At 44.1% G+C, this 27,672-nt stretch overlaps 3 protein-coding genes across 3 annotated transcripts; 1 reads left to right on the top strand and 2 right to left on the bottom strand.

Moving 5' to 3' along the window:
* Positions 1-709: 709 nt before the first annotated feature.
* Positions 710-11,770, bottom strand: fam189b (family with sequence similarity 189 member B). Its single transcript, XM_018735338.2, has 14 exons — positions 10,216-11,770; positions 9,807-9,863; positions 9,461-9,568; positions 9,212-9,325; positions 8,967-9,074; positions 8,697-8,857; positions 8,197-8,296; positions 7,631-7,703; positions 6,673-6,955; positions 6,065-6,387; positions 5,874-5,942; positions 4,625-4,782; positions 4,352-4,498; positions 710-3,330 (listed from the first exon to the last, which is right to left on the bottom strand). Exons 1-14 carry the CDS (start codon positions 10,615-10,617, stop codon positions 3,094-3,096), a joined length of 2,340 nt encoding a protein of 779 aa, XP_018590854.2. The 5' UTR covers positions 10,618-11,770; the 3' UTR covers positions 710-3,093.
* Positions 11,771-16,849: 5,079 nt separating this feature from the next.
* On the bottom strand, positions 16,850-22,796 carry rab13 (RAB13, member RAS oncogene family). The gene is made up of 8 exons (XM_018734874.2): positions 21,866-22,796; positions 21,183-21,243; positions 20,482-20,542; positions 20,291-20,368; positions 19,601-19,690; positions 18,937-19,002; positions 18,620-18,670; positions 16,850-17,853 (listed from the first exon to the last, which is right to left on the bottom strand). Exons 1-8 carry the CDS (start codon positions 21,987-21,989, stop codon positions 17,785-17,787), a joined length of 600 nt encoding a protein of 199 aa, XP_018590390.1. The 5' UTR covers positions 21,990-22,796; the 3' UTR covers positions 16,850-17,784.
* On the top strand, positions 22,011-26,132 carry rps27.2 (ribosomal protein S27, isoform 2). The gene is made up of 5 exons (XM_018735326.1): positions 22,011-22,014; positions 23,320-23,438; positions 24,301-24,409; positions 24,572-24,682; positions 25,455-26,132. Exons 1-5 carry the CDS (start codon positions 22,011-22,013, stop codon positions 25,481-25,483), a joined length of 372 nt encoding a protein of 123 aa, XP_018590842.1. The 3' UTR covers positions 25,484-26,132.
* The last annotated feature ends 1,540 nt before the right edge of the window (positions 26,133-27,672 follow it).

Here is a 27,672-nt window from a genome sequence, read left to right as displayed (position 1 = left end):
GACCCTGTCATAGCATAATCTTCTTGTGTCATACACACCTAAAACTAGATCAACGACAAGTACCTCAGTTTCTCAAATTCATGTTTTCCCTTAAATCAATTTAAAGATTAAATTAATATTTAACATAGAAATAGACACAGCAAAATGCAATGTGCCTCTTCTGACCATCATGGTGTACAATTAACTTATTCTAATCTGGACACAACATAGATTTCATTGAATAAAACTTTTTTTTTCTTTAGAACAAATTACTGCTCTTAGCTTTCTCCTAATATAAACAGTTAATTAAAACTAAACAAGAACCAAAGAATACTGCCATACCCTTGTCACAAGAATACCCTTTGTCCCCACTGGCTTTGCTGTCTGCTGCATTTCTGCATCTTCAAGGTTGAGAAAAATTCATACACTTAGAAACATTTGAGGAAAAAAAAGACTTTTGTCATTTAAAAAACTACACAAAACAGCATACAGAAGAGTGAAGAACATTCATGACTACGTAAAATCCGATTTCCTCTTATATATCTTTTTACAGTATATTCACAATATTTATAGGTGTTAGAACAGCCAACAAACACACATACATCTTCCGTATGTGTATATATTATATATATATAGCTGCTTCAAACTTCCTGGAATTACACTTCTGAATTAGTTCATCCATTATTTTTTCAAGACAATAACTTCAAATATCTTGTCATGAATAGCCATACAGTTTTTAATTTATTATAATTTGTCAATGTGCAATACAGGAGGTAGAAACTAAAGTTCCATTTAAATTCCCACAAGTTCAGCGCTCCAGAATGTGCATCAGTGCTTCTGACAAGTGTTCTCCTTTGGTGTTCTCCTCACCCTTTGCTGCACCAGTTACCACCAGGGGACAGCAGAGATGAAGGCCCAGCAAGTTCTGATGGGAAGACTGTTGATGCCTTCAAGTCCAGCAGTAGTTCTGATTGAACATAAAACTTCATGAAATCCACCATCTGCCACTGGGTATTGCTGGACAACATTTCACCTCTAGCCATCCTGTATTAGAAAAGCTTTACAGACAGCTTCCTTATCATCACGGTAAATACTCCCTTGACTCTCGCTTCTTGCCTCCTAACACCTACATACATTTTTAAACATTTACTTCCACCGCCTTTGTTTTCCCAATAAAAGTGCACTATAACAATCAGTGCACAATATACCAATACCACAACACAAACTATTTCCTTCATGAAGAAACACATCAGTACTTAACAGTTCTCTGTGATTTGGTGCAGGAAGAAAATATCAATAAAAAAACATTACAAGTCATGCAGAAACATTCTGAGGAAATATAACACAGTCCAGTAGCAGACAAACTGATTTAGCCTGAAATAGAGGATATGACTAAAACTTCCACTGTATGCAAACAGTACCTTTTTGGTTTTAAATAGCATGCATTCATAAAAAGAATTCTTCCATAACTATTCCAGGCAACCAGCATTTAACAAAATTTCTCAGTTGTGACAGATTTTGAAAAGCAGCACAGTCAAGAAAATAGACGCGTAAACTTTTGAATTTCTTAAGATTTGGAACCCGGCTGAGATTTGTAACGGAAAAAGAAGGTAATAATTCTTAACCTCTTCAGTAAATAGTTGTGCAACTAGCAATGGGTAAAAGGCCAGCTATATAGCTCACTTACAGATAATGTTTATCTACTAATGAACCAACAGACCTAATATGAAATGCACAAATTGTATTCTCTGAAATGTATGTCGCTTTGTAGAAAAGCATCTGCTAAATGAATAAATGTAAATGTAATGTAAATGTAATATGGCTTCAATCTGTTCACAACAAGAATTCTGTTATTACTCAGAGCTGCACATAAAGGTAACCTTCACTGAAAAAGAATGTACAATTCATGGATCAAGCAATATTAAGTCATTCTCAGTACTGACCCTTCTAAGCTAAGGATGGGGTACAGGTCACTGTCATGGGGCAACTGGAATTATGACAAATTTGTGGAAAAACAGCTGTAACAAAGCCCTCCTCCTAGCTTGGACTGACTTACCTATAAGAAATAAAAGTAATGACATCTCTAGGGAAGGAAAATATATAACTATTGTACTTGGAAAAAGATGATTTCTTAACTTCTTATGCAATCATGACCCTTTTACAAATATCAGGGTCCCTGAGAAGCCATAAGTATTCCACTAGTATAATTTTAGTAGTAAACACAGTATGCACAGTACACTATGTTTGATCTTTAAATATAGACTTTCTTGTGTCCACAATGTGTCAGATAGAGAGTTTGCACTGGTACACAGACTCATACCTCTGGCCAGTGTGTTATTACAGAAGAATGATACTGTCACAGTGTCTCATTCTCTTGCACTGTTGTTCAACACAAAAAAAGTGGAAAAAAGCCACACTTCAGGTCTTTTCAAACATGGAAGACAATGCTGTGGAGTGCGACTGTACTTAAATCTGGGTACGATGTTGTCCGTACTTGTGTCGTGGCTGTTGTGTTAACTTGCTCTTTGTCAGATTTGAGAAGACTGCAGGGACAGTGCAACAGCGAGGGCATGGATGGAGATGTGGAGAGGGTAAGGCTGAGGTCAGGATGAGAAACAGCACCACTGTATAGGGTAAGCTCTAGTGCATTCAGACTGTGGAGCCATCTCCAAGGCAGATTGCTTGAATTTATTCAGTGCTGTCTCCATGTGTATGTTAGCTCATTGTCATCTTTAAGTCACTGCTCCTCTATACTTTGACAGTTCCTTCTCCTTGTTATTGCAGTGGTAATTCATTACTTTCCTTATGTTCAAAGCATAGATTCAGAGAACATATACTCCTCTCCAGCCCATGGTTCAGTTCCTCTTATCATCTTCCATTCAGTTTTATATTTCCTTTAAGGCCCTTTTTACACACAATTACTGTTATCTTCTTAAACCCTCCTTCCTCTTTTTGGATTGTTATGTAGAGGAGCTCCACTCAGGCCCTGCAACCTGAACATGTAGATGAAATTCTTTTTTTCCCATTATCCAGTCAGTTCATCCCTTCCACCCTTACACTCTATCAGCAGACCACTCCCTGTTAAAACACCACTCCCATCTCTGCCCCACCCCCTCACAACGCTGACTCTGTATAAAGTGTTGCAGATGAGCTGTGAGGCCTGGAAAGAAGCCTGCGCAGGGAAGCTGCAGATGATGAGCTCAGATCCCCACAGCTGCGCAGGTGAATGCCTTCCACCTGCACTGGGTTGTCATGGCGACGGTTGTGGCGGCTATCACTGTGGGAGTGGTGACTGCGGTGACGCTGCTGGTACTGTTGCCCTCTGCTCGACCCCCATGAGTTGCGCAGGACCTAAGAACAAAGACAAAGTAGAGGTTTCATTAGACAACAACTTAAAAGTTTACAATACACTTTCAATGGGACGTAGTCCAATTTTTTTGCTAAATGTATCATGACAGAATTTACAAGACTATATCAAATGCAAACATACGCTGCTGTCACGTTCTCCGCATCTGGCACATCCGCGACACCTGCCGTTCCCTGATGGGAACGACTATAAAGAGGGAAGCCGAGGAAGCCCAGATGCGGAACCTTGTTTTGCCTCCCCGTTTTCCTGCGAACCGTATTACTGAGAGACCCATTCCGAATTCGACCCTTTGCCTGTTTCTTCCTGACCACGTTCTTTGCCTAGCCCTTTCCACGACGTTTGCTGATCGCCTGACCCTCGCCTGCCCCTCGACTACGATTATGGATTCTGATTCGGCTTCCGTGCACGTCGATCCGAACTCTCTGCACTTGAGTCCGTCCGCGCTACGCGCAACCGTGACAGCTGCGCATTGCTTTGGTCTGGATATTAAAAAATAAATCACCTGAAAATGTGAACTGTGATATATTCCATTTCTGATGTTGAATTTTCAAAATGGAAAAAGATAGGTAACTAACCTCCTCGTTTATAAAGAATTACGAACAATAATGTGAACTATGTTTTAACACTGTGGGGGGCGCGGTGGCGCAGCGGGTTGAACCGCAGTCCTACTCTCCGGTGGGTCTGGGGTTCGAGTCCCGCTTGGGGTGCCTTGCGATGGACTGGCGTCCCGTCCTGGGTGTGTCCCCTCTCCCTCCGGCCTTGCGCCCTGTGTTACCGGGTAGGCTCCGGTTCCCCGCAACCCCGTATGGGACAAGCGGTTCTGAAAATGTGTGTGTGTGTGTGTGTGTTTTAACACTATGATAACCATTTAAACATGGGGCAGCTAGACAAGTACGCAACAGACTATATGTTGATGCCTATTTAACTGACCATATGCATATTTCACCTATGTGATCCAGCAACACTTATTCCAAGCATAAATGTACAACAAAATCACAAGTTCACCTGCCCAAATGGATGATGACTGGCCCCGCTGCCTTCTCCTCCAGGTCTCCTCTTCAGCACTTGTCCTCCATTTCCAGCATGCTCTGGAGGAGGTGCCAAATTGCGTTTGGACCGCTGAAGGAGACGAGCTACCAAGACCCTGGTTACCTGTGAGAGAATCAGGCAAGGACACCAATGCACTGAGAGATCAGAAAGGTACAGTAACCAGAATCAGAACATGCACATTTTGCATATATTACAACTTCACACTAGATTGAACAGCTAATGAATGACCTTGAGGTCTCCAAGAGAGCGAGCGCAGTCCTTGGGCACACGAAGCGAAGTGGCAGGAGGTGGTTTAAGAGGCAGTTGCCCAGTTCCTGCTTTCATGCTGCCCTTCCTGGGGAGGGTACTGGTGAGCGCCAAAGTCGTACGAGGCAACAGACATGCCTCTGAAGGGGGGGAAGGAAGGGGAAACAGAATGAGGGCAAAAAAGAGGATTTTAGAAGAGCGATAAAGAGAAACAGAAAGGATGGGGACAGATCAGTTATGGATCAGCAAGTAAGAAAAAGACACCCATGCTTTACGAAAGTTTTAAATTACTAGTAGAGTGGAGACAGGGTTAATATATATATATTAAAAATAAAATCTGGGCCTCTCTAACGGTGAGGAACCCAGGGAACAGATGGGAGCATGTTTTCCTGAATGAATGAGATGGGTGGGCTTCTGGGCCGACATCTATGGTCAGCCAGGTGCTTTAAAGACTGTAAGTGGAGTCCAACAAGCAGCACTCCCCTCCCAGTGTGTTACATCACTCACACCCAGCAGTGTGAAAAGAAATAGGTAGCTCACAATATGGAGAGCTGGCATGGGTATCATGCTTTTAAGTGGAGACCTAAGAATTAGGTACAATGGCTCCTCAGGTAGGAGAGGATATGCAGATGAAGTTCAGTTTTCAAGAAACAGACATTTTAGAAAACAGATATGTCAAGAAAACTACAAAAATAAATAAACAGGAAAATGTTGGCATGCTTCATAAATCATAAAATTCATAACTCAACCAATGGTAGCACAAGAAGCCAGTATAATTAGCAATGAAGAAACTGGGAGTAAAAGAAAATGCAAAAATGGTAATTGAGCTGTCCTTTATCTGACCTCTCAACACTGCTCATAAATGATCAGATAACAATACCAACTTTTCCACTGTTTTAAAAAAATGAAAACTAGATGCATAGATATATATGGCACCATTTCTCTTAGATAAAATGCTTTATGTTTATAAACTTTGCAAGTAGGAAATCTGTCTAAAGGTACTAATCTATTGACTCTGGGCTGTGTGAAAACAGCCCTCGCTGAAAGGCAGAAGATGGTGAGAGAGGGTGAAACACTGAATGCCTGTGTTTAGGTATGCAGCCAATGAAGGGTTACATTAAATACCTCCTGCAAGGATCTAATATAATTTTGATTCCAGGATCATCAGCAACTCATTAAGAATCTTCCATTTTTATTCAGCCAATCCCCTACCCTTTCCCCTCCTTCTTACCAGTTTCAGAGGAAGTCTGGGACACCTCATCACTCACTACTTTACTGCCTGCTGAGCCACTGAAGTCACCTAAGTGTGCAGAGAGAGCGAGAGAAACTGGTATTCTGACATCACATCGATATAGAGAAAAAGAATCAAATTCAGGATCTGTTTCATCTGCTTTAAACTGAAACCAGACACCTCCCTCGTACCTGTGTCAGTCGATGAGCTCAGCCCTGGCTCGCTATGTGATCTAACCAGCAGGGGGAGGGAGTCGCTGTCTCGCCGTTCCTGTGCCCCCCCACGGCGATGGGGGTACGGGGGCAGAAGCAAGGCAGATGGGCTGTTGGTGCGATTGGCCACCGAGGTGACGGGGGTGGAGGCTGAAGCAGAAGTGTCGTAACCTTGGCGGTTGGGGGTGCAGGGGCGGACGCGGATTTCGGGGATGGAGGAACGTGGAGACCCGGAGCCTCCTACTAACTCCAGCTGAGAGCAGCTGCTGGCCAGCATGGCCTGGTGCCGGAGGACAGGAGACCTGAGGTGAAAGGAGGAACAAGGTGGTGGTGACCAGAATAAGGAGAACGATGGAAAGAAACATGTAAAAAGTACATATAAAATATAAAAAAGGGAAGAAAGCCCAGCTAAGCCATATTATGACGCGCACATACTTTACACATTCCATGTCAACATGTACCACGAAAGATGTATATTTGTACTTATGCCATACGATAACACTCTCTAAAGAAATGGAGATACATTTAATTGTGTATTCTCCCCAGCAGAAAAGTGTGGCAATAACTACACCACAACCGATCCTGACCTGTAGGGGGCATCAGCAGTGCTGCTGGGGGAGGAGCAGGAGTTTGACCGCTCGCCTCTGAAACAGCGGTGAGAGGACGGGCAGACTGCAGGCACAGGGCTCTCGAGGGGCTGCTGGCTCTGCGAGGGGCAACGAAAGCTGACATACTCGCCCCCCTCAGCTCCGCTGCCACGTCCTCTTACGCCCACAGTGACCTCCAGCAGGCAGGAGTCCTCCGAGGGAGAGCTGTCATCTGGGATGTCCACGATCTCTGACATGAGTAAGGACCCACTGTCCATGGAAACTGAGGGGTGGAAGGTCAGCATGACACAACCAAAACTGGCTCTGCACCTAGCACCTTACATCTTCCTCATATTATAAGCACATTTCTAACCCCACCTTTTTCCAAATGTTTTCTTAGACGTAAAGAGCATAATTTGCAACCCTCCGTTGAAGAAAGAACACTTTATTTACAGAAAAACTGTCTGAAATCTGTTGTATGTGTACTGTAATAAAGTGTAATAAACACAAAACAGTAAAATGGGGGTGGGGGGGCACGGTGGTGTAGTGGCGCAGTGGGTTGGACCGGGTCCTGCTCTCCAGTGGGTGTGGGGTATGAGTCCCGCCTGGGGTGCCTTGCGACGGACTGGTGTCCCGTCTCGGGTGTGTCCCCTCTCCCCTCCCCCTCCAGCCTTGCGCCCTGCGTTGCTGGGTTAGGCTCCGGCTCCCCGCGACCCCGTATAGGACAGGCGGTTCAGACAATGTGTGTGTGTGTGTGTGTGTGTGTGCGGTAAAATGGAAGACGACAAAGTAAAGCCGCAAGGACACATGAAATACAAAATGCTTCTCACTTTACTGAACTGAAAGCTTTTGAAAAAAGTCAGACAGATGTACTGAATGCCAGTGGTCAGCGAAAGATACCCTGACAAGATACTCAAGACAGTTACACCACACCACAGACTGAATCCGGTGTGCTCACCTTCTCCACTAAACGCAGTGGACGTCCCTCTTTCGCCGGACAGCTCAGTGACATGAGTGTCATACACTGTTGCCTAGACAACCACAATTTACCAGACCTGTTACAGGACATTCAATCAATGATCAATTAAGGGTGCTTGACTCTTAGAAAGATGCAATGACCTATACAAATCAACAGAGCGAGGAGTACTCTGGACAACACAGACAGTGAAGTATTTATGAGCTTCCAAATGAACTCATAACAAATTACAACAGCAAGATGTGTAGTGTGCAACTAGACTTCTAAATGGGAACAATCAGGGGAAGAACACTAATTACTGCAGAGAATGTAAAAACATTTTTAGCATGATGGAGGTAAGAGGAGAATTTCAGGTAGGCAACGACAAAGATAACAGCTAAAAAAGAGACATGAAAAAAATCAAAAGGAAATCAGGGTCAAATCTAAAAACGGTGTTTACATTTACATTTATTCATAAGAAGACACTTTTCTCTAAAGTGACGTACATCTCAGAAATTCATCATCTCATCTCATCATCAGTGTTTGGGGTAAGGCTTCTGGAACCTCACCTGGCTAGCTGCTCTCTGCCCCATCACAGCTTCATAGGGAGGGGGGCAATCAGTGGGGTACAGTGGCACTGGACTCTCCATGGAGCCATTGTAGGTTATACTGCAGAGAGGGGAACACACACACACACACACACACACACACACACACAGCCAACTAACATGAACATGCATCACAGTAAAACACACTGAGCACCAGCATTACCAAAGCATCATTCCTTTCAAACGGTGAAAGAGATGGTGGTGTGAGACAGTGGGTGTATCTGTGAAATGATGCAGGAGATTAAAGGGAGTGATCTTGCAGGAAGCATTTCACTGGATGGGGCAAGAGGCAGCAGATCTGCATTTCAGTTTGAATCAGAGTATCACTTTACCAGCCTTTCCCAGGCATAGTGTCGCTGCAGACACACTGTAGCACCCGCCCCCCCTGAGCTCTGCAGCCAGGGAGGATTGACAATGTGAATGTGTGTCCTCTGTTTAGGGTAGAGTGTGGACAGCAGCACCTCTGAGCGTCTGTCTCCGAGCTGCAGGTGTACTCCGGTGGATAGTAGGGCGGTGGCGGGATGGGGGGCACAAACTCCTCGAAATCCATGGCATTAGTGAGGAAGGCATCTTGGGGAGTGCTGCACTCTGGGTTCACTGACCGAGAGCGATGTGGAACTAGCTGAACGCAGAGGAGACGAGAGAAGAGTCTTTTTGCATAAAGCCACACTGGTAAGCGTTTCTATGCGTAGACAGCGTTTTGTGTGCCTTGCATCTGACGGCAGACTTACCAGGTGCAGCAGATCCAGAGAGAAGATGTGAATACTGCAGGTCACAGTGGAGAGGGTGCAGATGATGGTGGACAAGATGCTGAGGCCACATGCACTGAACAGCAAGTCCTGGCCCAGGATACAGAAGACACAATTTAGTTCCAGCGAGCTCATTTTATCTCCAACACATAATAAGGCAGAGAAGGACAAGGGAGCGTACCAACCTTGTCAAACACAGAGACCCACACACACAGGCCCCTACGCACCTTTAGCTGGTGGCGGGCAGAGTGACAGTCTGCATGCAGGTAAAGCATCAGGCTGTCATCAGACATGGAGCAGGTGCTTCCAGCATCACAGCACCAGCACACTTTGTCTTCCACCTACAAGACATAACTGTGAGAGCCACGGCTTGCACAGAATAGCTGAAGGACAGTCACATCAACATGATGCTTCAGTGACTGGGGATGCTTCAGACTGAGGAGAAAGGTGGTGAAGGGAGAAGTGAGTGGCATTACCTGGCAGGCTTGCAGTGACTTGACCATTTGAGCATTTTGGCAGGACAGCATGGACCCCGCCAAGCTGAGGATCACGCAGACAGCTGACAGCAGCATAAACAGTGACACCTGCAGGATCAGAAACATATGGCATCTTAGATTAGCCCTGTGTGCATAAATACAGCATGTTTAAAAATAGAATCATGCTTGTACCTGTAAATCTAGCAGCCGCACTAAGCATAATGGCATTACAAAAATAAACACGTGTCCAATAAATGGCACCCATAGATGTCAGCAAATAACGTCATCATATGTAAAGAGAGAAATTAAAGATGGAAGACTGATATGTGTCCACAGTAACACCAACCACGAGGGTGAGAGGTCTTCTCCACGACACAACCCCCACTAGCCCTGAAGCCACCACCTGAAGATGGACAGAGAGTGAGCACAGGGAAGGAGGTATCGCGTTAACAGCGAATGTAAAGAACAATGAGCCCACGTGCACAGTGTATTCATACTGCAAGTCACCGCAAATGAACCCACAGCCACATTTTCTTGAACCACCGATGTTGAAGCAAACAAAAATTCTCACACGATTCAAAGAGACACGACAGGGACAACTCGCAGTGCTTCTCCGCACGAAACAGTTGTGCTCTGTGCGCTTTACGTTGAACCAGGCCAAAGATCTCCGCTCAGAACGAATGTGTTTTTTCTGCAGCTGTACGTTTGGAACGCTGCGCCGAGCTGGAGAGAAGACCAACAAAAGAGGCACTCACGAAGAAGCCGGCCCAGAAAGGACAGGACTGGCGTACGCGGGGCGACGAGGTGAAGGCCAGGCTCGTGAAGCTGAAGGCCAGGACCATGGCTCCCAGGCTCAGGTGACACAAGCCCAGGTAGAGAAGGAGCCGTGCCCCACCCCGTCCGGAGATGCCCCTCCGGCTCCCGGACAAGGCCCGGGAGCCCGAGACCGAGGCAGCGCTGCCGGAGTCAGACGGCGAGGGCATGGTGGGCCGGGCCACGGGTGAGAGGAGGGACGAAGACGGCAACAAGGGCGGGACAGTTGCAGGACACGAGGGAATGTGGTTGAGGGAGGCGGCAAAGTTCAGCTGACAGAGACTCCTGCGGCCAGAATAATCCCAAGTCAACTTCAAGGCTGCGCAATAGGCGAAACGGACCATAAATCATAGGAAGCAAAGAAATGTCTCATATTTTGAAACTGATCGCGGGGAGCTCTGACTGCTGGGCGAATGTGAAGATCAGATGATGGCTGAAGCGTCCCGGCCCCCCAGGTGCGGTGCTGCGGCTCAGCGCCGCTCCTCCGCGATCGAGCCACTCCTCACGCGGACACGCAGGTGGAGAGCGCGCGGACGTCTCGCGGGCGCCGCGATGATCATGTCCCACTTCTGCAGCAGCAGCAGCAGCGGCTGCTGCTCCTCCATTTTCATCATCTTCCCTCTCCGACCGCGCCGCGCTGCGCTGCGCTGTCCGACGCGCCCTCCTCCTCGACTCCCTGGCTTGGCTATAGGTCCGACGTGTTCGCGCGTTCAAGTTGCAGAAGAAACTAAGTGGCGCTAACGGGCCCGAAGGAGGGAGGCGGGCGGACCTGGGTGTGAACGGGACGGCCTGAGGAGGCTGAGCGCACGGGCCGCGGAGAAACACCGGCGTCCTCCCTCGGCATGATGATTTCTGCTCTCTTCCGAAGGACAACGAACGAGAACTTGAGGCACCGTGACGTGACGAGAAGAAGAATCGCACTTTTACATTCTTCTCACTGAGTCAGGACGTCTTCATATTATATATATAAGTAACGCGTAACTAAAACCATCTTCACATGATGATGACAGGAGGCATTTCAAAATGGTTTATTTTCTGCTGACACATTGTTTGTCAGTGTGTATTTGTTCCATTTCTTCTCGGGGGTGCATGAAGAAGAGCCCGTTCCCTTCCCTATTCCCCTTCCTTCCCGCAGAGCGGCGCGCGGCTCCCTTTCCGGCTGCCCGTGCCTCGCGCTGCACGTCGTATGTCCCGGACACGCACTTAGTTTACTGCGCCGCCGTCCCCCTACGTCATAATGGAGTTAGAGCATCGTGTTCAGTCCCCCCCGCGCGCTCGTCTTCAGCATTCACCCGGCGCGCGCCACACACTCAGCCTTTCCCTGCTCTTCTTCTCCATCTTTAACTTTCTTGTCACCTAAAACGATGCGTGTGCTCACGTCGATAAGACGTGGTTTAAGTGGAAACGGTTGTTTTTTTTTTTTTACATTTTCGCTGAGACCGAACGCAAAAAAAAACGAGGAAGCCCGAATGTGCGTTTACCTCCCTCGTTGCATGCGGCTCGGGATGCGGCAGATTTTTTTTTTTTTTTCCCTCAAAGCTAGGTGCTGATGCTGCAAGGGAGGGGGCGGTTTCTAGGCAACCGACTCCAAGGGCAACCAGATGCGGCCAATCAGACACCCACAGGAAGTCTACGCTGCCTAGCTGTTGTAGTTCATACTGTAAAACTAAAATGTGCTTCAGATTTAGGACATTCTTCAAAACGTCATGAAAAGATGGGCTTCTTAGTGTGATCATTTCCGCAAGAAAAGCGTCACTTTCGAAAAGTGCAGTGGAGATTTCCCGTAATGAAAAAGACAAATAAGCGTGTTTCTTGTTATTGAAATTCAAAAGTATAGGACAACTATCACCAGGTATATTCCCTACTGTCGTGTCCGGATGGGAGAGGACAAGGACGCGTGTTGCTGCAACATCCCGACACGGATGTAAAGTGCAAAGACCCCACATGCAGAGTGTATTCATACTGCAAGTCACAGTGCAAACTGGAAAGTACAGTGTATATGTGATATAATGAACATGGAACAAAGACACAGATGTGATATTTGCTCAAGTTAATAAATGAAACAGGAAAATGTGATCATAATGTAGAAGCATCAAAAAATAGAGGACTGGAACACAGGAACTAGACAGGTGTACACAATGGCTCAGGCAGGACAGAACTGGGCACTCGAACACAAATACCCACGGAGCAGGATTTAGGAAACCGGTGAGTAAACAAGAGTCACTAGGCTATCGCAAGAAAGGCAGTAGAGTAAAGGCAGTAGAATCCCTGGGTATGTTCTGTGTTCCTTTTATAGCTGTACGTACATTGTTTTGTAAGCGGTTATAAACGGGTGTGTGGATTTGGGCTCATGACACAGAGTTACACCTCCTATTGTCACAGGGGTTATTACTCACCTGGGAAGTTACACTAACACACCCTTCTCAATATATATTATATTATATTATATTATATTATATTATATTATGGTGGTGTGTTGGTGCAGTGGGTTTGACCGGGTCCTGCTCTCTGGTGGGTCTGGGGTTCAAGTCTCGCTTCGGGTGCTTTGTGACGGACTGGCGTCCTGTCTTGGGTGTGTCACCTCCCCCTCCAGCCTTATGCCCTGTGTTGCTGGGTGGCCATCCCCCCACTTGAAACAAATGGTTTGGGTGGGTGTGTTATATTAGAGGGGGCTGTGGTGGTGCAGCAGGTTTGGCCTGTGCCTGCTCTCTGGTGGGTGTGGGGTTTGAGTCCCACTTGGGGTGTCCTGCAACAGAGTGGTGTCCCATCCTGAGTGTGTCCCCACCCCGTGCTGCCACGTTAGGCTCCAGCTTGCCTCGACCCTGCTTGGGGTAAGCAGTTTCAGTCAGTGTGTGTGTGTGTATATGTATGTATGTATGTATATTACATTATATTTGTTTAAACAATTTTATGAGCACAACAGCACAATCCACTTTGAAAAATGCCTCATGTAATCCTTGATATGAAATACCGCTGTACTGACAAGGATGAAAAAAACTCACAGATGAAAACAAGTACCAGACATGCCCACATCAGCATGGCAACAATCAGTGAAAACTGAAATGGTAGGCTGAGATAATATCGCATACTGAAGAATGACTAAGGCAGAAGTGGAATGGAAAATAAACTTCATTCCATAGAGAACTCTGGAGAGTTGGGTGGACTCCTTTTATTACAGTACACAGTCATTATAATTACTGTAATAGTAATATATGAGCACAGACTTCAAGGCAGATGGACTGGCTGAACTGACTGTAAATTTTACATATTATGTAATTTTTTTGATTAACTGTATTATACAGGGGGTGTGGTGGCACAGTGGGTTTGGCCTGTCCCTGCTCTCTGGTGGGTCTGGGGTTCGAGTCCCGCATGGGGTGCTTTGTGACAGACTGGTGTCCTGTCCTGGGTGTGTCCCCTCCCCCTCCAGCCTTATGCCCTGTGTTGCCAGGTTAGGCTCTGGCTTGCTGTGACCCTGCTTGGAATAAGTGGTTTCAGACTCTGTGTGTGTGTGTGTGTGTGTGTGTGTGTGTGTGTGTGTGTGTGTGTGTGTGTGTGTGTGTGTGTGTGTTATAGGTATACTGCTGTAGCTTTGTGTCATTTACCTCAGGATTAATGAAGTTCTATCTAGCTGTCTAAAAACTCACATAAAATGGATCTAAGATGATGGATATACCGTACGTCATAATAACTATACGCATGAAAGTGATTATAAGTGAGAATGGTTAAAAGTTTGATACTTTTATGTAAATTTTATTAAACGTGTCCAAATTTTATTCAGAAGTGCTTAGGTAATATTTTCACTGCAAGTATTGAAACTTGGAATTTAAATAGTAACTGGGTTTGGAAGAAAAGTGCAGCAGTTTTGAGGCTGTAGCAGTAAATTTGCTGTACCTGCAGGGGAAAGTATGCATGATCACCCTCCGTCGGTCAGCACTGTAGCCACTCCTCTCTGCCAGTTTCCCCTTTCCTAATCTGAAAACAGAGACACAGGCCAGTGCTGGTGGAACTAGAACTGCTCCATGCACTGGAATGCTGAGAGTGATATGATTTGTCAGATTGGAATAGCCAGGAAAAGAGACATACGTACACACATAGTCTGAAACCGCTTGTCCCATACAGGGGTCGCAGGGAGCCAGAGTCTAACCTGGCAACACAGGATGCCAGGCTGGAGGGGGAGGGGACACACCCAGGACGGGACGCCAGTCCATCGCAAGGCACCCCAAGCGGGACTCGAACGCCAGACCCACCAGAGAGCAGGACCTGGTCCAAGCCACTCCGCCACAGCACCCCTGGAAAAGAGATATAGTGGTATGCAATGTCAAAAACTGAGGTAATAGAATGGGGTCGAAGTTTACTGAGCGATAAAACACAGATCGTCTGAAAAGTCTGAGAAAAAGAAAAGCGGTGACTTTCAGTGAATTCCCCCAACACTAGGGTTGCTAAAAATGAAGACTGAACTCATTAAACTAAAGGACAGACCATTTACTGGGAGGAGGAGATGAACGCGAGATGGGACGGTGTGTAACATGCAAGATAGTCTTAGTAGCAGATTTTCTGAAAGTATAGAGGAAAGGAAGAAATACTGGAGACCTGTGTGGACGAAGAGCATTCATGCTGACTTAAGAAATCCACTGACCTGGATCTTTAACAGTGAAGACTGTCCAAATGTCCAGGTGTGTTTTTAATCAGAATAAAAAAACTCCACTTTCCCATACTTCCTTCTCTTTGGACTCTGCATATGTCAGTTTGTTCTGTATCTTTACGAAAACAATTGTATCCCTGAGATAATTTACTGCTAATTTGAATGAACTAATTGTGGAAATATTCCCATAAAGTTGTACTTTTGGAAACACGCTGAAGAAAACAAGATATGCTTTTGAAAGCTTGTTTTATTTCTGAATCAAAAGCTGCCATAGCAACTCAGGAAGATAATGTCTGAGTGCCAGTACTTTCGTGGAACCTTAAAGTGATGCATTGTTAAAATGTGGTTAATTAATACTGTATTATTGGGGGGGTGCGGTGGCGCAGTGGGTTGGCCCACAGTCCTGCTCTCCGGTGGGTCTGGGGTTTGAGTCCTGCTTGGGGTGCCCTGCGATGGACTGGCGTCCTGTCCTGGGTGTGTCCCCTCCCCCTCCGGCCTTACGCCCTGTGTTACCGGGTAGGCTCCGGTTCCCCGCAACCCCGTATGGGACGAGCGGTTCAGAAAATGTGTGTGTGCGTGTGCGTGTGCGTGTAATACTATATTACTAAAATATCATTCCAGTACACAGACAAAACACAAATCAGTGAAAGAAACTAAAAACACATTGTCAGAGTTCTGAATGCAGCAGATATCCAACCAATGTCAACAACCACTCGTCCCAAGTGGGGTCGCAGTGAATCGGAGCCTATCCCGGTAACGCAGGGCACGAGGCTGAAGAGATACACCCCGGACAGGACGCCAGTCCATTGCAAGGCATCCCAAGCAGGACTCAAACCCCAGACCTGCCACACAGCAGGCACCTGCCAAACCCACTGCGCCACTGCACACCCACACTGTGGCTCTCATTCTCATAAAATTGCCAAGGAATGCAATAATCTATGTAAGGAACAGCCCTGTATGAACTCCAGCACTGTGACTCTTGGAGCAACTTTCAAAGCTGCAAATCCATGTGTAGGTCAGAGTTCTAGCAGAAAGAGACCTTTGCAGCCATACCACCGATAAACAGAGATACCACAGATACCAAAGCACAAACCAGCCAAGGGTAAACAGAATGGAGAACACTCAGAGGGAGGAGAGATGGAATCTCAACATTCAACAACAGTGTCAAAACAATTCGCGAGGATAAATTAAGAGCGACAGCTTTCAGAGGCAGTCCGCGATTTATAAACGCTGCACATTCGCCCATTAATATTTGTCCTGTAGACAGTTCTTGTAACGATGGAACTCATGTCAGTAATAACAAAACCTCTAATCATTGAAGGAAATCCTTCTAACTCGCACTCCCCCGATAATACAGTACAAACCTGCCACAAGGAACACAAAAGCATAAAGGAGAGTCCATCAACCAGAAAACACAACACCCCATTCACACTGCAAGTCCAATTTCATCACTTAAAACTTCCCATGTGCCCAGTTTCATTAATTTCATATTTCAGGTTTTTTTAAACAAAATTGTGGTTTATGGAAAAGCAAATTGGATTCTGTGTTCATTTTAAACCAAGAAAACCTGTACAGACCATACGGGCGTCTTGTCAAGTGTGCTGTTTGCACCCTCTTGGCAAAGAGGGTATATGAAAAGAAAAATCAGATGGACGGGAAATACAAATCAGACAAAACGCTGAATCCCAAATGCAATATGTTGATCAATGTTTCAGTCACAGATTTTGGCTGTATTCATATACCACAAGGCATCAGCACAGAGCTGCCTGTTGTTGAGCTGTCACCTGAAATCAGGTGCTGCAGTAAGAGATCAGCTGACTGTGCTGATCTACAGTGAGACTGGCAGGCTGAAAATTGTTTTATTATGCAAAATTGCTTATAAAATTAGAGAGCGATACAAACAAAAAAAGCAGAATCCAGCAAAATAGCTGTGAATCCCATTTTTGTTTTTATTAAATTTGTACAATCTTATATGTTTAAAGCAGCACATACATAATATAGCTGACATGTCTGCAATGTATACAACGTTACAGGTGATGTCTTGATATGCAAACGGTGAAGGGAGACACAGTAAGACATTTGCCAAAAAAGCCACAGGAAGGAAGACTGATAGTAACCACAAAGTAATACGACTGGGCAGTGATAAGCAGAGTGAAAAGTCCCGACGATGAACTTTAAAAAAAATCAAGATCTATAATTGTTGTTTGTTGACGTGTTCACCAGTCCGTCAGTCAGTAAGTGTCAACGTGCAGTGCCTTTGCTGCTCTGACTTGCAAACCTTCCCTCTACCCTTGTAATCCCGCGGTAACCCTTTCCACCCATCGGTCCCATTGCTCTACCCCATTCTCACATACTATGCCGACCTCTAAATGTTTCTCAAGAAATTTCACCACTTTTCATGCAACCTCCTTCCAGGGCTAACAAGCTGGATGGTTCATTTAAATCCAAAAATTCACTTTCTTGGTGACATTAAAACCTCTTTAATTGCTACCATCCAAACAATCACACTTTTTCTTCTCACCAATACACCTTGTGTAACTTATATCTCGGGACACTTCTTCTTGTTGCAGTCTTTCTTATCCTATTTTGACAAAACATTGCACAGTATCTATTTTGTTGCAGTTGCGTGTTTGTAGTGTGATATATACCTAGACATACTGTCAAAGTACCATGCAGCTAATGGTAATTGGTATCGTGTGTAACTAAATGGCATCATGAAAGCATTCACCACGCTTTACCTAACAATTCAGAATTTCCCCTTAACTGACCCCAGCACTTACTCCAAAACCAGCAGTCCAACTATACATTTCCGTTTTGTACAATCCCTTTTCCTGTAATACTGCTCCTAAACGGCCCTCATACACTGGAATTAGAGGAGAAGACACTTGGACGTCTTCTTCTCAGTGTTGGTCAGTTTGACTTCTCGACTCGTTGGACCCTGTAAGGCAGAAATATCACTTTTGTAAAGCTGAGTTTAAACTAGGCAAGGTTCCTAAAAGCTACACAACAGGCTACACAACACAACGTACTATGTCTTTGTGAAACTGGTAGGGTGAGAAGAGCGTCAGAAGTACAAACTGTTTATAATTGTTCGAAGCACTTGAAGCATGCCTTTGTGTGTGCGGTAATACCCTGCTGAACGCTGCCCGGTTAAGTGCCGTTCCATTACAGCACGCGTGCTGAGCAATTCCCCTAGAGTGACGACCACTACCGCATCATCGCGAGCATTCATTTCTTCAATCTGCGTGTTTTGTGCAGAGCACATACAGTATATGCAGTCAGCTGCTGTGTACGTTTTGAAATAGTGTATTTTTCTGTGCTTCTCACCCATTAGGTCTGGAAAAAAGCCTGCAAGTGATACTACTGAATCTAAGATGTTGGAACCTTCTTTAAACTTGGCAGCATCCACAATAAGAACAATCATGCAAGTTGCAGACAAGATAAGAGCTTCTGCAACTGCGGTCTCAAAATTAGCAACAAATTAAACAAAAGTTTAATATTCTGCTGTATTTGCATTTTCACCTATGTAATAAAATGTATTTTTATGATGACCCAGTTTAGAGCAGTTTCGGTTAGTGCTCAGTGTTCTACGAATGCATCCCGAGCGCTATCCAGGTTATTACGGTATATGTTTTGGTGTGACGGAGAGCGTGGAAAGCATGAGGATTGATGACAAAAACCAGGTTCAAAGAAAGCCTCCTTACCGATTTCTTGCTTGACTTCAGCAGGATGTCTCGAGCCAAAGCAGTAAAAGCCTGTTGATATAAAGGGGAGGTAATGAAAAGTCAAAGCCTAACATATTTAGCAGCAAAACTTCCACTCCGCTTCTCTTTGTTCCTTTTTGTCTGCTCATGGCCTGCATTAATAATCATCCATGTCGAGACATGTCTGCTGTTGGCTCACTGGATTATAGTAACGTTCATCAGTTACAGACAGGTATGGCAAGAAATCAAGACAATATGTTGTATCAATAAAGGATAAGAGAAGTACATTCTCTTGCTCGTTTTTTACACTCACTCACCTCCTCCACATTGATGCTAGACTTGGCACTTGTCTCAAAGAATCGAATTCCGTGATCCTTTGCCAGCTATTAGAGACATCACACCAACACAATTAGCAATGGCACCATTTTGAGATTCATAGCAAACACTACTCTTCATATTAGAACTATGACTCTTCAACAATTGACATAACAAACTTAAGATTCATATAAAACATAGCTGCAATCACAGACCATAATCATACACACGGCTGATTACAAAGACATATAACCACCAGGAAAAAAGTTGAAATTCTTCATTTTAAATGATAAAACTGGCGTCACTTGCAGCCTGTTGAAGAATACACAAACATTGACAGAAGGGGACCCCGGTAAGCTACTTTTTGGCATAAATCCAGCTACTAAACTTTATCATGAAACTATATCATTATAAAACGACCCTTAAAATACTCTAAATTTCTGCAGATTTGGATATTCCCATGAATAAAACTGATATATGAAACATGCAACAGGTGAGATTTTTTTCAGATCAGATCAACTTTTGTTAAAAACTCAAGTCATGGGAAATCAAAACACAAACACACAGTAAATGGTACTGGTTTTGCTAATTTTGTTAACTTTGTATTTAACTTTTGTGTTAACTTTGTATTTAAACCTGATCAGTTGTTGCCTAGCCTTGCCTTACCTTCTCCCCTGCTTCCTTGGACACTTTTCTTTTGGCTTCAATGTCACACTTGTTGCCCAGCAACATCCGATTGACTCCCGATGAAGCATTCTGTAAAAGATAAAGAACAGATTCCAGTACCACACAGGTATTGTGACATCTTCTACTTCTTGTTCCTAATAAACAATGTATTGGATTACAGCTTAGCTGGAACGCATAAGACACCTGAGAAGGTAATAAATCAAAGTGGTGCAGATCATCCAGTAAATTACACTGTCAAATACAAAAAAAAAAAATTCGAGGACTATAGTCTTCTGCCGGATGCAGTACAATGGACTGGAGTTCTGCTGTTGTCATATGAATAAAGACATACTCAGTCCATTCAGTGGTTCTTGGTAGTCAGTATATCACAAAGCGTAAATTTATAAAAGCTTCACATAAAAAAGTCAAGAAACACTCTAGAGTGATGTATTACATTGCGAATATACTGGTAGTGATCATCAGAGAAATTATTACTCTTTCAAAGTTGAATTATGTAGTCTCGCTCGATAATTCAACTGTATGTCTTCCTGGAAAACTTAACATTATTAATGCCTGTCTTATAATGAACTATGAACTATGTGAACTAATACTGTTACAAAACACACAACCTTTACAATAAACCCACAATCTGTTACTAAAAGGGAATCATCACACACATTCAGGTCTTACCTCCCTGATGCTCTTCATCCAGTTCTGAATGTTCTCATAGGATTTCTCATCAGTGATGTCATATACCAGGATAATACCCTAAGACCAAGTCATAGAAATAACCACTTAATGCTGAAATGTTTGTACTCAGTCTCCTCTGTGACATGATGCCCATGAACCTGTTTTCAGCACAGAATTTGAGCATAAATTACCATAGCCCCTCTGTAATAAGCTGTAGTGATGGTCTTGAACCTCTCCTGACCAGCTGTATCCCTGTAAAAAACAAGACAGACACACACTACTGTCTATGACAGGCAGTACAGAGGTAAACATTACCAGCTGCAGTCTCCCCCATACAGATGTGTATTTAAATCCTTTTAATTTTGCCACAGTGCAGAGGAAGATGCGTAGAGACGTTCGTTGTTTGTGATAAAAATTAATATAACAATGCTTTTGATTTACATCCATTTAGCTTAACTATGATACCCCTTCAGAGGGGCAGCTGGTAGCGCAGTGGTTTGAGCTGCTGCCTTTGAACCCAAGGGTCACAAGTTCAACTCTCACCTCCAGCTGTAGTACCCCTAAGCAATGTACTTACTTAAGTAAAATTACCCAACTGTAGAAACTGGTAAGTAATTAGTTTAACACTATAAGTTGCTTTGGCGAAGTGTCATATAAATGTAAAATGGTCATGTGGACCAATCTCCACGCAAAGACATAAGCTTTTAACTGGGCTGACTGTAACCTCACAGAATAGTTCAAATGGCAACGCATCATGTCAAAAGCCCTCAAAACTCATACTATTTTACACATTTCAGATGTCTGCTGACATCAATACACCATCCTATTAAGGGATGCTCACTGAGACGGATGTAGTCTACATGCATGTACTCGAGCTCATGGGAATTCTTACCAGACTTGCAGTTTGACTTTCTTGCCCTCTACTTCTATTGTCTTCACCTTAAAGTCAATGCCTGAAAAAGAGGATGGAGGGAGAGGGGAGTGAGGATGCGAAGGCACAGCTTTGGCAATGCAGCGGCACTATGGGATGCCACTTAAACACCTCGGAAAATAAAGGAAAAGTCATGTTTGCAGTCGGGAGATCCGTGTGCAATGTCCTGTAATGACAAGAACCGCTCTCTGGTTGTGTTTAGATTGCTTTCTTTGTGGATTTCCGGCACACATGGGGGGGGGGGGGGTCTCCTGCAGTTATGGATGAGTGCACAAAATGCTAGGGAAAGAGAGCCATTATGTCTGAGAGCTGGGGGTAAGCATGGGGGTGGGATGGGGGTTGGGGTGGGGGCAGAGGGCCGATGCCACAGAAACTTTGGCACACGGAGCTGGCACAATGGAGGCAGGGATGAACAAGAGGAGGAGGAGATGGAGCGATAGGAGGAAGGAAGGGGTTAGGAAAAGGGCCGGAGAGAAACAGGTAGTGACATGAAGCCCGCGCTCCGGCAGCAGGAGAGAAGCGCAGTTCGACGATAAGTAACTTTGTAACTATCAGCAGCGCGTGCGGAACACGAGCACGAGCGACAGACGCGCACGCACGCAGACTGGCAGCGCTGAAAGGCCCCCGGAGCCCCGTGTATTTACCAATAGTGGATATGTACGTGGAGTTGAAGTTATCCTCCGCGAATCTGATGATCAGGCATGTTTTGCCGACGCCGCTGTCTCCGATTAACAACAACTTAAATAAAAAATCGTACTTCTTCGCCATAGCGGATTCTGTGAGTAATAGATGTGTACGGTTGGGGGCTGCCTGTCCTGCTGTCCTGCTTGCAGATCTCTTGCTCCGACAATCTGTCCAGATCCTTCTCTCCTCCACCCACACACACAAAAAGTGATCAATCTCAGTTCACGCACTCTGGTTTTAATCCTTGTTTCGGTTATTCTGTTCCATCAGAAGAATGCAAAAGGCTGATCCCCGTCCTCTTTGATGGCTCACTTCTCAAAAGGAAAAAAAAAAAAAGTGAAAAAGTGAAAGTTAAAAAGGATCCTGTTAGTCGCTGCCCCTCATTTTAGTTTTGAGTATATTTTTGACTATATTGTGAGTAAGACTCCCCTGGTCCTACGTGAAGGTTTTTTCAAGAGCACAAAATGTGCGGGTCCGTCATCCAGACGTCCAGCGTTCGCACAGAAACTAGTGTATTTTCGTTTCTGCGAGTTCCTGGAGTTTGCGAGGGGAGGGAGAGGTTCGCAAACATTCCGCGCAGGGGAAGGGAGTGGGACAGCGCCGCCGGGCTGCACACTACTGAGCTGCCACGTGGGGGCGCTGTCTCGCACTGCAACTCAATCGCACTAAGTCTTATTTTTTCCTCACTTTATGTTTTCTTAAATAAATCGACAGTCACGGAGAAACGGTGCATTGTTAAGTGTCCTTGAGCAATGGAATCCGCTCATTACGTTGAATTAGTTTTGATTTTCCAAACTTCAGCCACTAAATATTTTGGTGTGATACCCAGACAGACCGGAGGAAATTTGATTGACGTCCTCCGTAAACCCGAAACCAAATTTGCCCGAGATTTTCACATTTTAAAAATTGAATTTGTTTAAAAATGACAAGCAAAAATACACTACTATTGGTCTCGATTTTATGAACCAGTGTGATACGTATTATTCATGACAGTTGAGACATGATAAATCTAAAATGTTATGCCTCTCTTTTTATTTTACTAACTTTTAAATAAATATTTCTGATACTTTTTAATAGTAAGTAAACTAAGTTTAGCTATTTCGGTATGTAAAACTTAACAATTATTGACAAGGTTGCAAAAGCGCCGAGAACACGTGACGTGTCCATCAGTAACTTATTTGCATCAGTGAATTTTCATAAAACTAAATTATTTTACCAGATTAAGCTGTGTGCAGAAAGGAATCTCAGTTTAGACAATAATGATGCTTGTCGTTATTATACCAAGCGAAAAATTAAATGCATATCCCTGGAAGTTAAAACTTTTAAACAATCTTTTCAGTCATTCATCATACATATGACCTCATCATCATGGCAACAAAACCTTTACTCCCGACGCTTTCGCTTTACACGTAAGCTCATAAAAATGGCGGATCGGGAACTTCCGGCCCCTGCGCGCGAGCCCCGTGTATTTCACGTGTATGTTTCCGATGTTTCCCTCTTTTCGGCAGCGGCTGCAAACTCGCCAACATGCCAGTAAGTGACTCTTCCGCAGCTAAATTTCACTACTGTATACAAACACATATTTACGAATATATAAGCAGGTGTATCTATATGTATAGGTAATATTTTAACAAATCTACGTAATTTGTACACGTTTTTTTGCTTCCTAGCTGCAAATTAAAGACAGAAATGGAGCGTGTAGTATTGTGATCGTTACAAGATGGCGACGCACATAATAAAACGCATGGCCCGTACAGACTAAATACTGTGCCGCGCGTTAAATTGTGGGGATAACGCATACATTTTCCAGAGTAGAAATTTTATGTAGGGTGTAGACATCTAGCTGGAGCCGTTACCGTGATATGTCACCAAGCTAGTCGTCGTAATAGTTGGATCAATGTTAAACCGGGGCGTCTGACGCATCTGGAAATTACCTCCTCCTCGCACCCATGTTGTTGTTGTTCATAATCTAGTCGACGGTTTACTTCACTGTTTTTCTAATAATGCGTGTATTTCAGCGTGTCTCCGTTCTACTGTAACAGCAGCGAGTAGTGGTAGATCGCGTTCGCTAGTAATAAATGTTGTGGGGAGAGGAGCACGAGGCCTGGCTGGCGCGTGCGGCGGCGAGCCGCCGAAACCCGCCTTTTCTGGGTTTCTCGCTAACCTGCGTCACACTGAGTCGCTGAAGCTTCTTAGCGCTCAAAGTTTGTAATAACATTTCGATTTCGACTTGGACGACATCTTGTTTTTCCGAGGACACAGTGAGGTGGTAACGTGTATAAATTGCGTAGCGCCATTAATCTAAAATGCGCAGCTATTTGTCTTCTCCGGAGGGGTCCCCCCCCCAGTATTACGTAATTGTGGAATGATCCAGTAAGAAATATTCCCCCTTCAGCTCGCAAAGGACCTGTTGCACCCGTCCCCTGAGGAGGAGAAGAGGAGGCACAAGAAGAAGCGGCTCGTGCAGAGCCCTAACTCTTACTTCATGGATGTCAAATGTCCAGGTTTGTCCCCTGCATTTTTATTTGGGTCTATGTACTTGGAGCTGAATTTCTCAGGTTGCCAGTTGAGATTTCCTGCTGCGCATCTTGTAATTTCCCACGTTCTGTGAGGTATTCTTGGTATGTCGGTCTGTACGTGATTTTCTTGTTTGCGCTGTTCCCCAGGATGCTACAAGATCACCACAGTGTTCAGCCATGCACAGACCGTGGTGCTCTGCGTAGGTTGCTCCACAGTGCTGTGCCAGCCTACGGGTGGGAAAGCTCGCCTCACAGAAGGTTAGTCCATGAAACCTGTGTTGAGATGGGGATTAACTTTTTTTTTTTTTTTTTTGTATGTGTGTGTGTTTTGTGCTACATACAGTTTCAGAATTTTCTTTATAGATCTAAATGGTCAAAAGCAACACTTTCATTGGTTCTTGGTAACTATTCAACTACTCGACAGTAATTTGGTCACAGTGGCAGAAATTAGTACCGCTCTTGTGAAAACATTTATTTAAATGGAAATACTGACCCTGTGGAATTGTATTCTTAAATTAAAAAAAGTTGAATTCAAGTTGGTAGCTACAGGCTTCAAGAGTTGATCCTCTACTTTCAGAATATATTCTTAATCTGATTTATACACACACATTGACTGACCCCGCTTGTCCCAAGTGGGGTCGCGGCAAACTGGAACCTAGCTTGGTAACACAGGGCGTAAGGCTGGAGGGACACACCCAGGACGGGACGCCAGTCTGTCACAAGGCACCTCAAGCGGGACTTGAACCCTAGACCTGCCAGAGAGCAGGACCCAGTGAAACCCGCTGTGCCACCACACCCCCCAAATCTGATTTACTGCCTAAGCAAACATTGAGTGGGTGTTGGTTAAAATAGACATTACCAAAGTTCTGACTCCTTGTGGGAGCTAAAATGTTGATTATGCATTTGTTGGAAAATTGTAATTCAGACTGCACACTTAGTATTTAAAAGGAGGGAAAGTATACTCAATACACACCTTGTAAGTTGTTCTCTCCTGTGCACTGTGGCTTGACTGTCTCTTAACTTTGTGCAGGTTGTTCATTTAGGAGAAAACAGCACTAGACCTCTTGTCCCTGCCCTGAGAAGGATGTGGTGAGAGGAGGATGTCAATGACTTGAGTCTGGCTGTGAGCTGAATCTGGAATCTGTAGATGAGAAACACCAAGCTAAGAGTGTGAAATTCATGCAAAGTGTACTGTATATTCCAGTACAGAATAAAATAAAATTGGACCGACCTGATGTAACTTCCTCTTACGGTTTCTCTCAATAAAACTTTTCATTAAAGAAGCTGCAAGTCTTTTTTTGGCACAAATTACTTTAATGTAAATTTGATAGTGTTTTATTCTCATGTTTCCTAACATCTGTACTTCATTCTAAATGGCTTTGGGCAGAAGAGTTGGGGTGAGGTTCATGATCTTACTTTTATTTCATGTTAAACAGCCATGCTACAGCCTTATTTGTACTAAATGTTTTTGGTCTTAAATACTTCAGGCTTTTCAGTAAGTATAGTTATTTTGAGCGACATAGATTCAGCTGGTGTGGAAAGCTAAACTACACTTGTACCTCAAATTACAAAAAAATTGGGACCAGAAGTATGCTCATAAGCTCTAATTGAGATATAGCAGGATGACTTAATGTGGTTCAATCCTCACAGGTTTGGTTCTGTTAAATTGGCTAAAGCTATAATGCATTAAATCTTTTTCTGTTTCCAAGAGCTCCTAAAATGTAGCCTGTGTTTCTTTCCTGGAGCTACAGTGCCTGAGATGGCATACAACATTGGTAGTTCCTTTTAGTAGCGTGAAGAAAAATGTCTCCTTTAAAATGATTGACAAAAACAAACTCAGTTTACACAAACTCCTGAGTGTGTTATGCTTTATACAGTACATGCAAAACAAGGCTGTGTTCCTCGTGTGTCTCAGGAAAATGGAACAAATAAGAGACAGTTCTGGTGTAATGGAGGATGAGAGGGGATGAAAGAACCTGAAAGTCTTTCACCTTAAATACTGAATACATAATTATGGAGACCTACCTCTATTTGCTGGGTCGTTAAAAGTCTCAGGTGTAGCTAAAATGCAAAAAAATATGCTGGCTGAAATCACACGAGGTCCGAGATGTTATGCCCCTCCCCCACAGTAACTGGAATTTCTATTCTAAGTGGGTTTTGCTGCTTTCTAATGACCAAATTGCAGGACATTTTTTCTATAAATGAAGCGCAATTATACTGTGAGATGTTTGAAAATTCATCAGATGTTCATAACACAAAGTGTAATCAAGTTTTCACTTGTGAACAAAGAGAAAGTAAAACTCCCACAGTCCCAGTGTCAAGATCTTAAGGTTTCATAAAAATGAAAGCAATAGGCAGGTAGTATGACATTTTATAATGTTAATATTGAGATGTTTAGTTGATGAGCACACATTGTTACCTACTTTAGGCTAAAGTTCATAAAGTACTACGGCATTCTGAGGAAAATGGCTAGTGTATGTCGAGGTCCGGGATAAGGTTTTATAATGTTTTCTATACCCTCTGTTACCTGCAGGTGTTCCTCTCTAAGGTGTATGTCACTGAAATTAGCAGGTATTCTTGCTGTTCCCTGCACACTGCAGCTATTTAACATTTTATTTTAGTCAGTCAGTGTAATCAATGTGACATCTTGGTCTTGGTTAGGGTTGGAGACTCAAATCCCAGCTCCAGCTGTAGTACCCTTGAGCAATGTACTTACCCTAAATTGCTCCAGTATAATTACCCTGCAATACATTTACATGTACTGTATTCATTTATAGACGCTTTTGTCCAAAGTGACGTACATCTCAGCAAAAATACAATTTGTGCATTACATTAAGAGAAAGAGACAGCTGCAGACGTGATTCCTAAGTAAACCTAGTTTGTTACTTTCCACTTTATGCATGGATGTTCATCACTCGAGTAGGTACATAAAACGCAGGATAGATGAATCCTGATAACCTCCTACCAATTTTTTTTTTTTTTTTATAATAAGATACACAAACAATCACATACAATGCCAAAGCAGTGGCTGTATAAAAGCTAATCTGGGGATGCTCATGAAGTTATGATGCATGAACATTTACACCATACATAAGCTGAAGAGATCTTGGGCGAAATGGGTCCGGAAGAGGTGAGTTTTCAGACCCTTCTTGAGTTTAGACAGAGTTTCTGCAGTTCTGTCTAAATTCAATATATCATATATACACACTCACTGGCCACTTTATTAGGTAGACCTGTTCAACTGCCCG

The sequence above is a fragment of the Scleropages formosus genome, chromosome 18 (assembly GCF_900964775.1).
Source record: "Scleropages formosus chromosome 18, fSclFor1.1, whole genome shotgun sequence".
NCBI lineage: Eukaryota > Metazoa > Chordata > Actinopteri > Osteoglossiformes > Osteoglossidae > Scleropages > Scleropages formosus.
Note: the sequence above shows the minus strand (reverse complement) of the source record. Positions and strands in the feature narration are given on the sequence as shown.

Bases quoted from the DNA above. Each gene is read 5' to 3' on its own strand.
- fam189b (XM_018735338.2), bottom strand. From the start codon at position 10,617: ATGGTCCGTTTCGCCTATTGCGCAGCCTTGAAGTTGACTTGGGATTAT. The intron at 5,943-6,064 runs GTACGAGGGAGG...CTGCACACTTAG, and splicing joins GAGCTCATCGACTGACACAG to GTGACTTCAGTGGCTCAGCA. The intron at 4,783-5,873 runs GTAAGAAGGAGG...CCCCCCCTTCAG, and splicing joins CCAGACTTCCTCTGAAACTG to AGGCATGTCTGTTGCCTCGT.
- rab13 (XM_018734874.2), bottom strand. From the start codon at position 21,989: ATGGCGAAGAAGTACGATTTTTTATTTAAGTTGTTGTTAATCGGAGAC. The intron at 20,369-20,481 runs GTAATTTATGCT...ACTTGGTCTTAG, and splicing joins CTTATTACAGAGGGGCTATG to GGTATTATCCTGGTATATGA. The intron at 18,671-18,936 runs GTGAGTGAGTGT...TTATATCAACAG, and splicing joins CTAGCATCAATGTGGAGGAG to GCTTTTACTGCTTTGGCTCG.
- rps27.2 (XM_018735326.1), top strand. The intron at 23,439-24,300 runs GTAAGTGACTCT...TTCCCCCTTCAG, and splicing joins GCAAACTCGCCAACATGCCA to CTCGCAAAGGACCTGTTGCA. The intron at 24,683-25,454 runs GTTAGTCCATGA...AACTTTGTGCAG, and splicing joins GAAAGCTCGCCTCACAGAAG to GTTGTTCATTTAGGAGAAAA.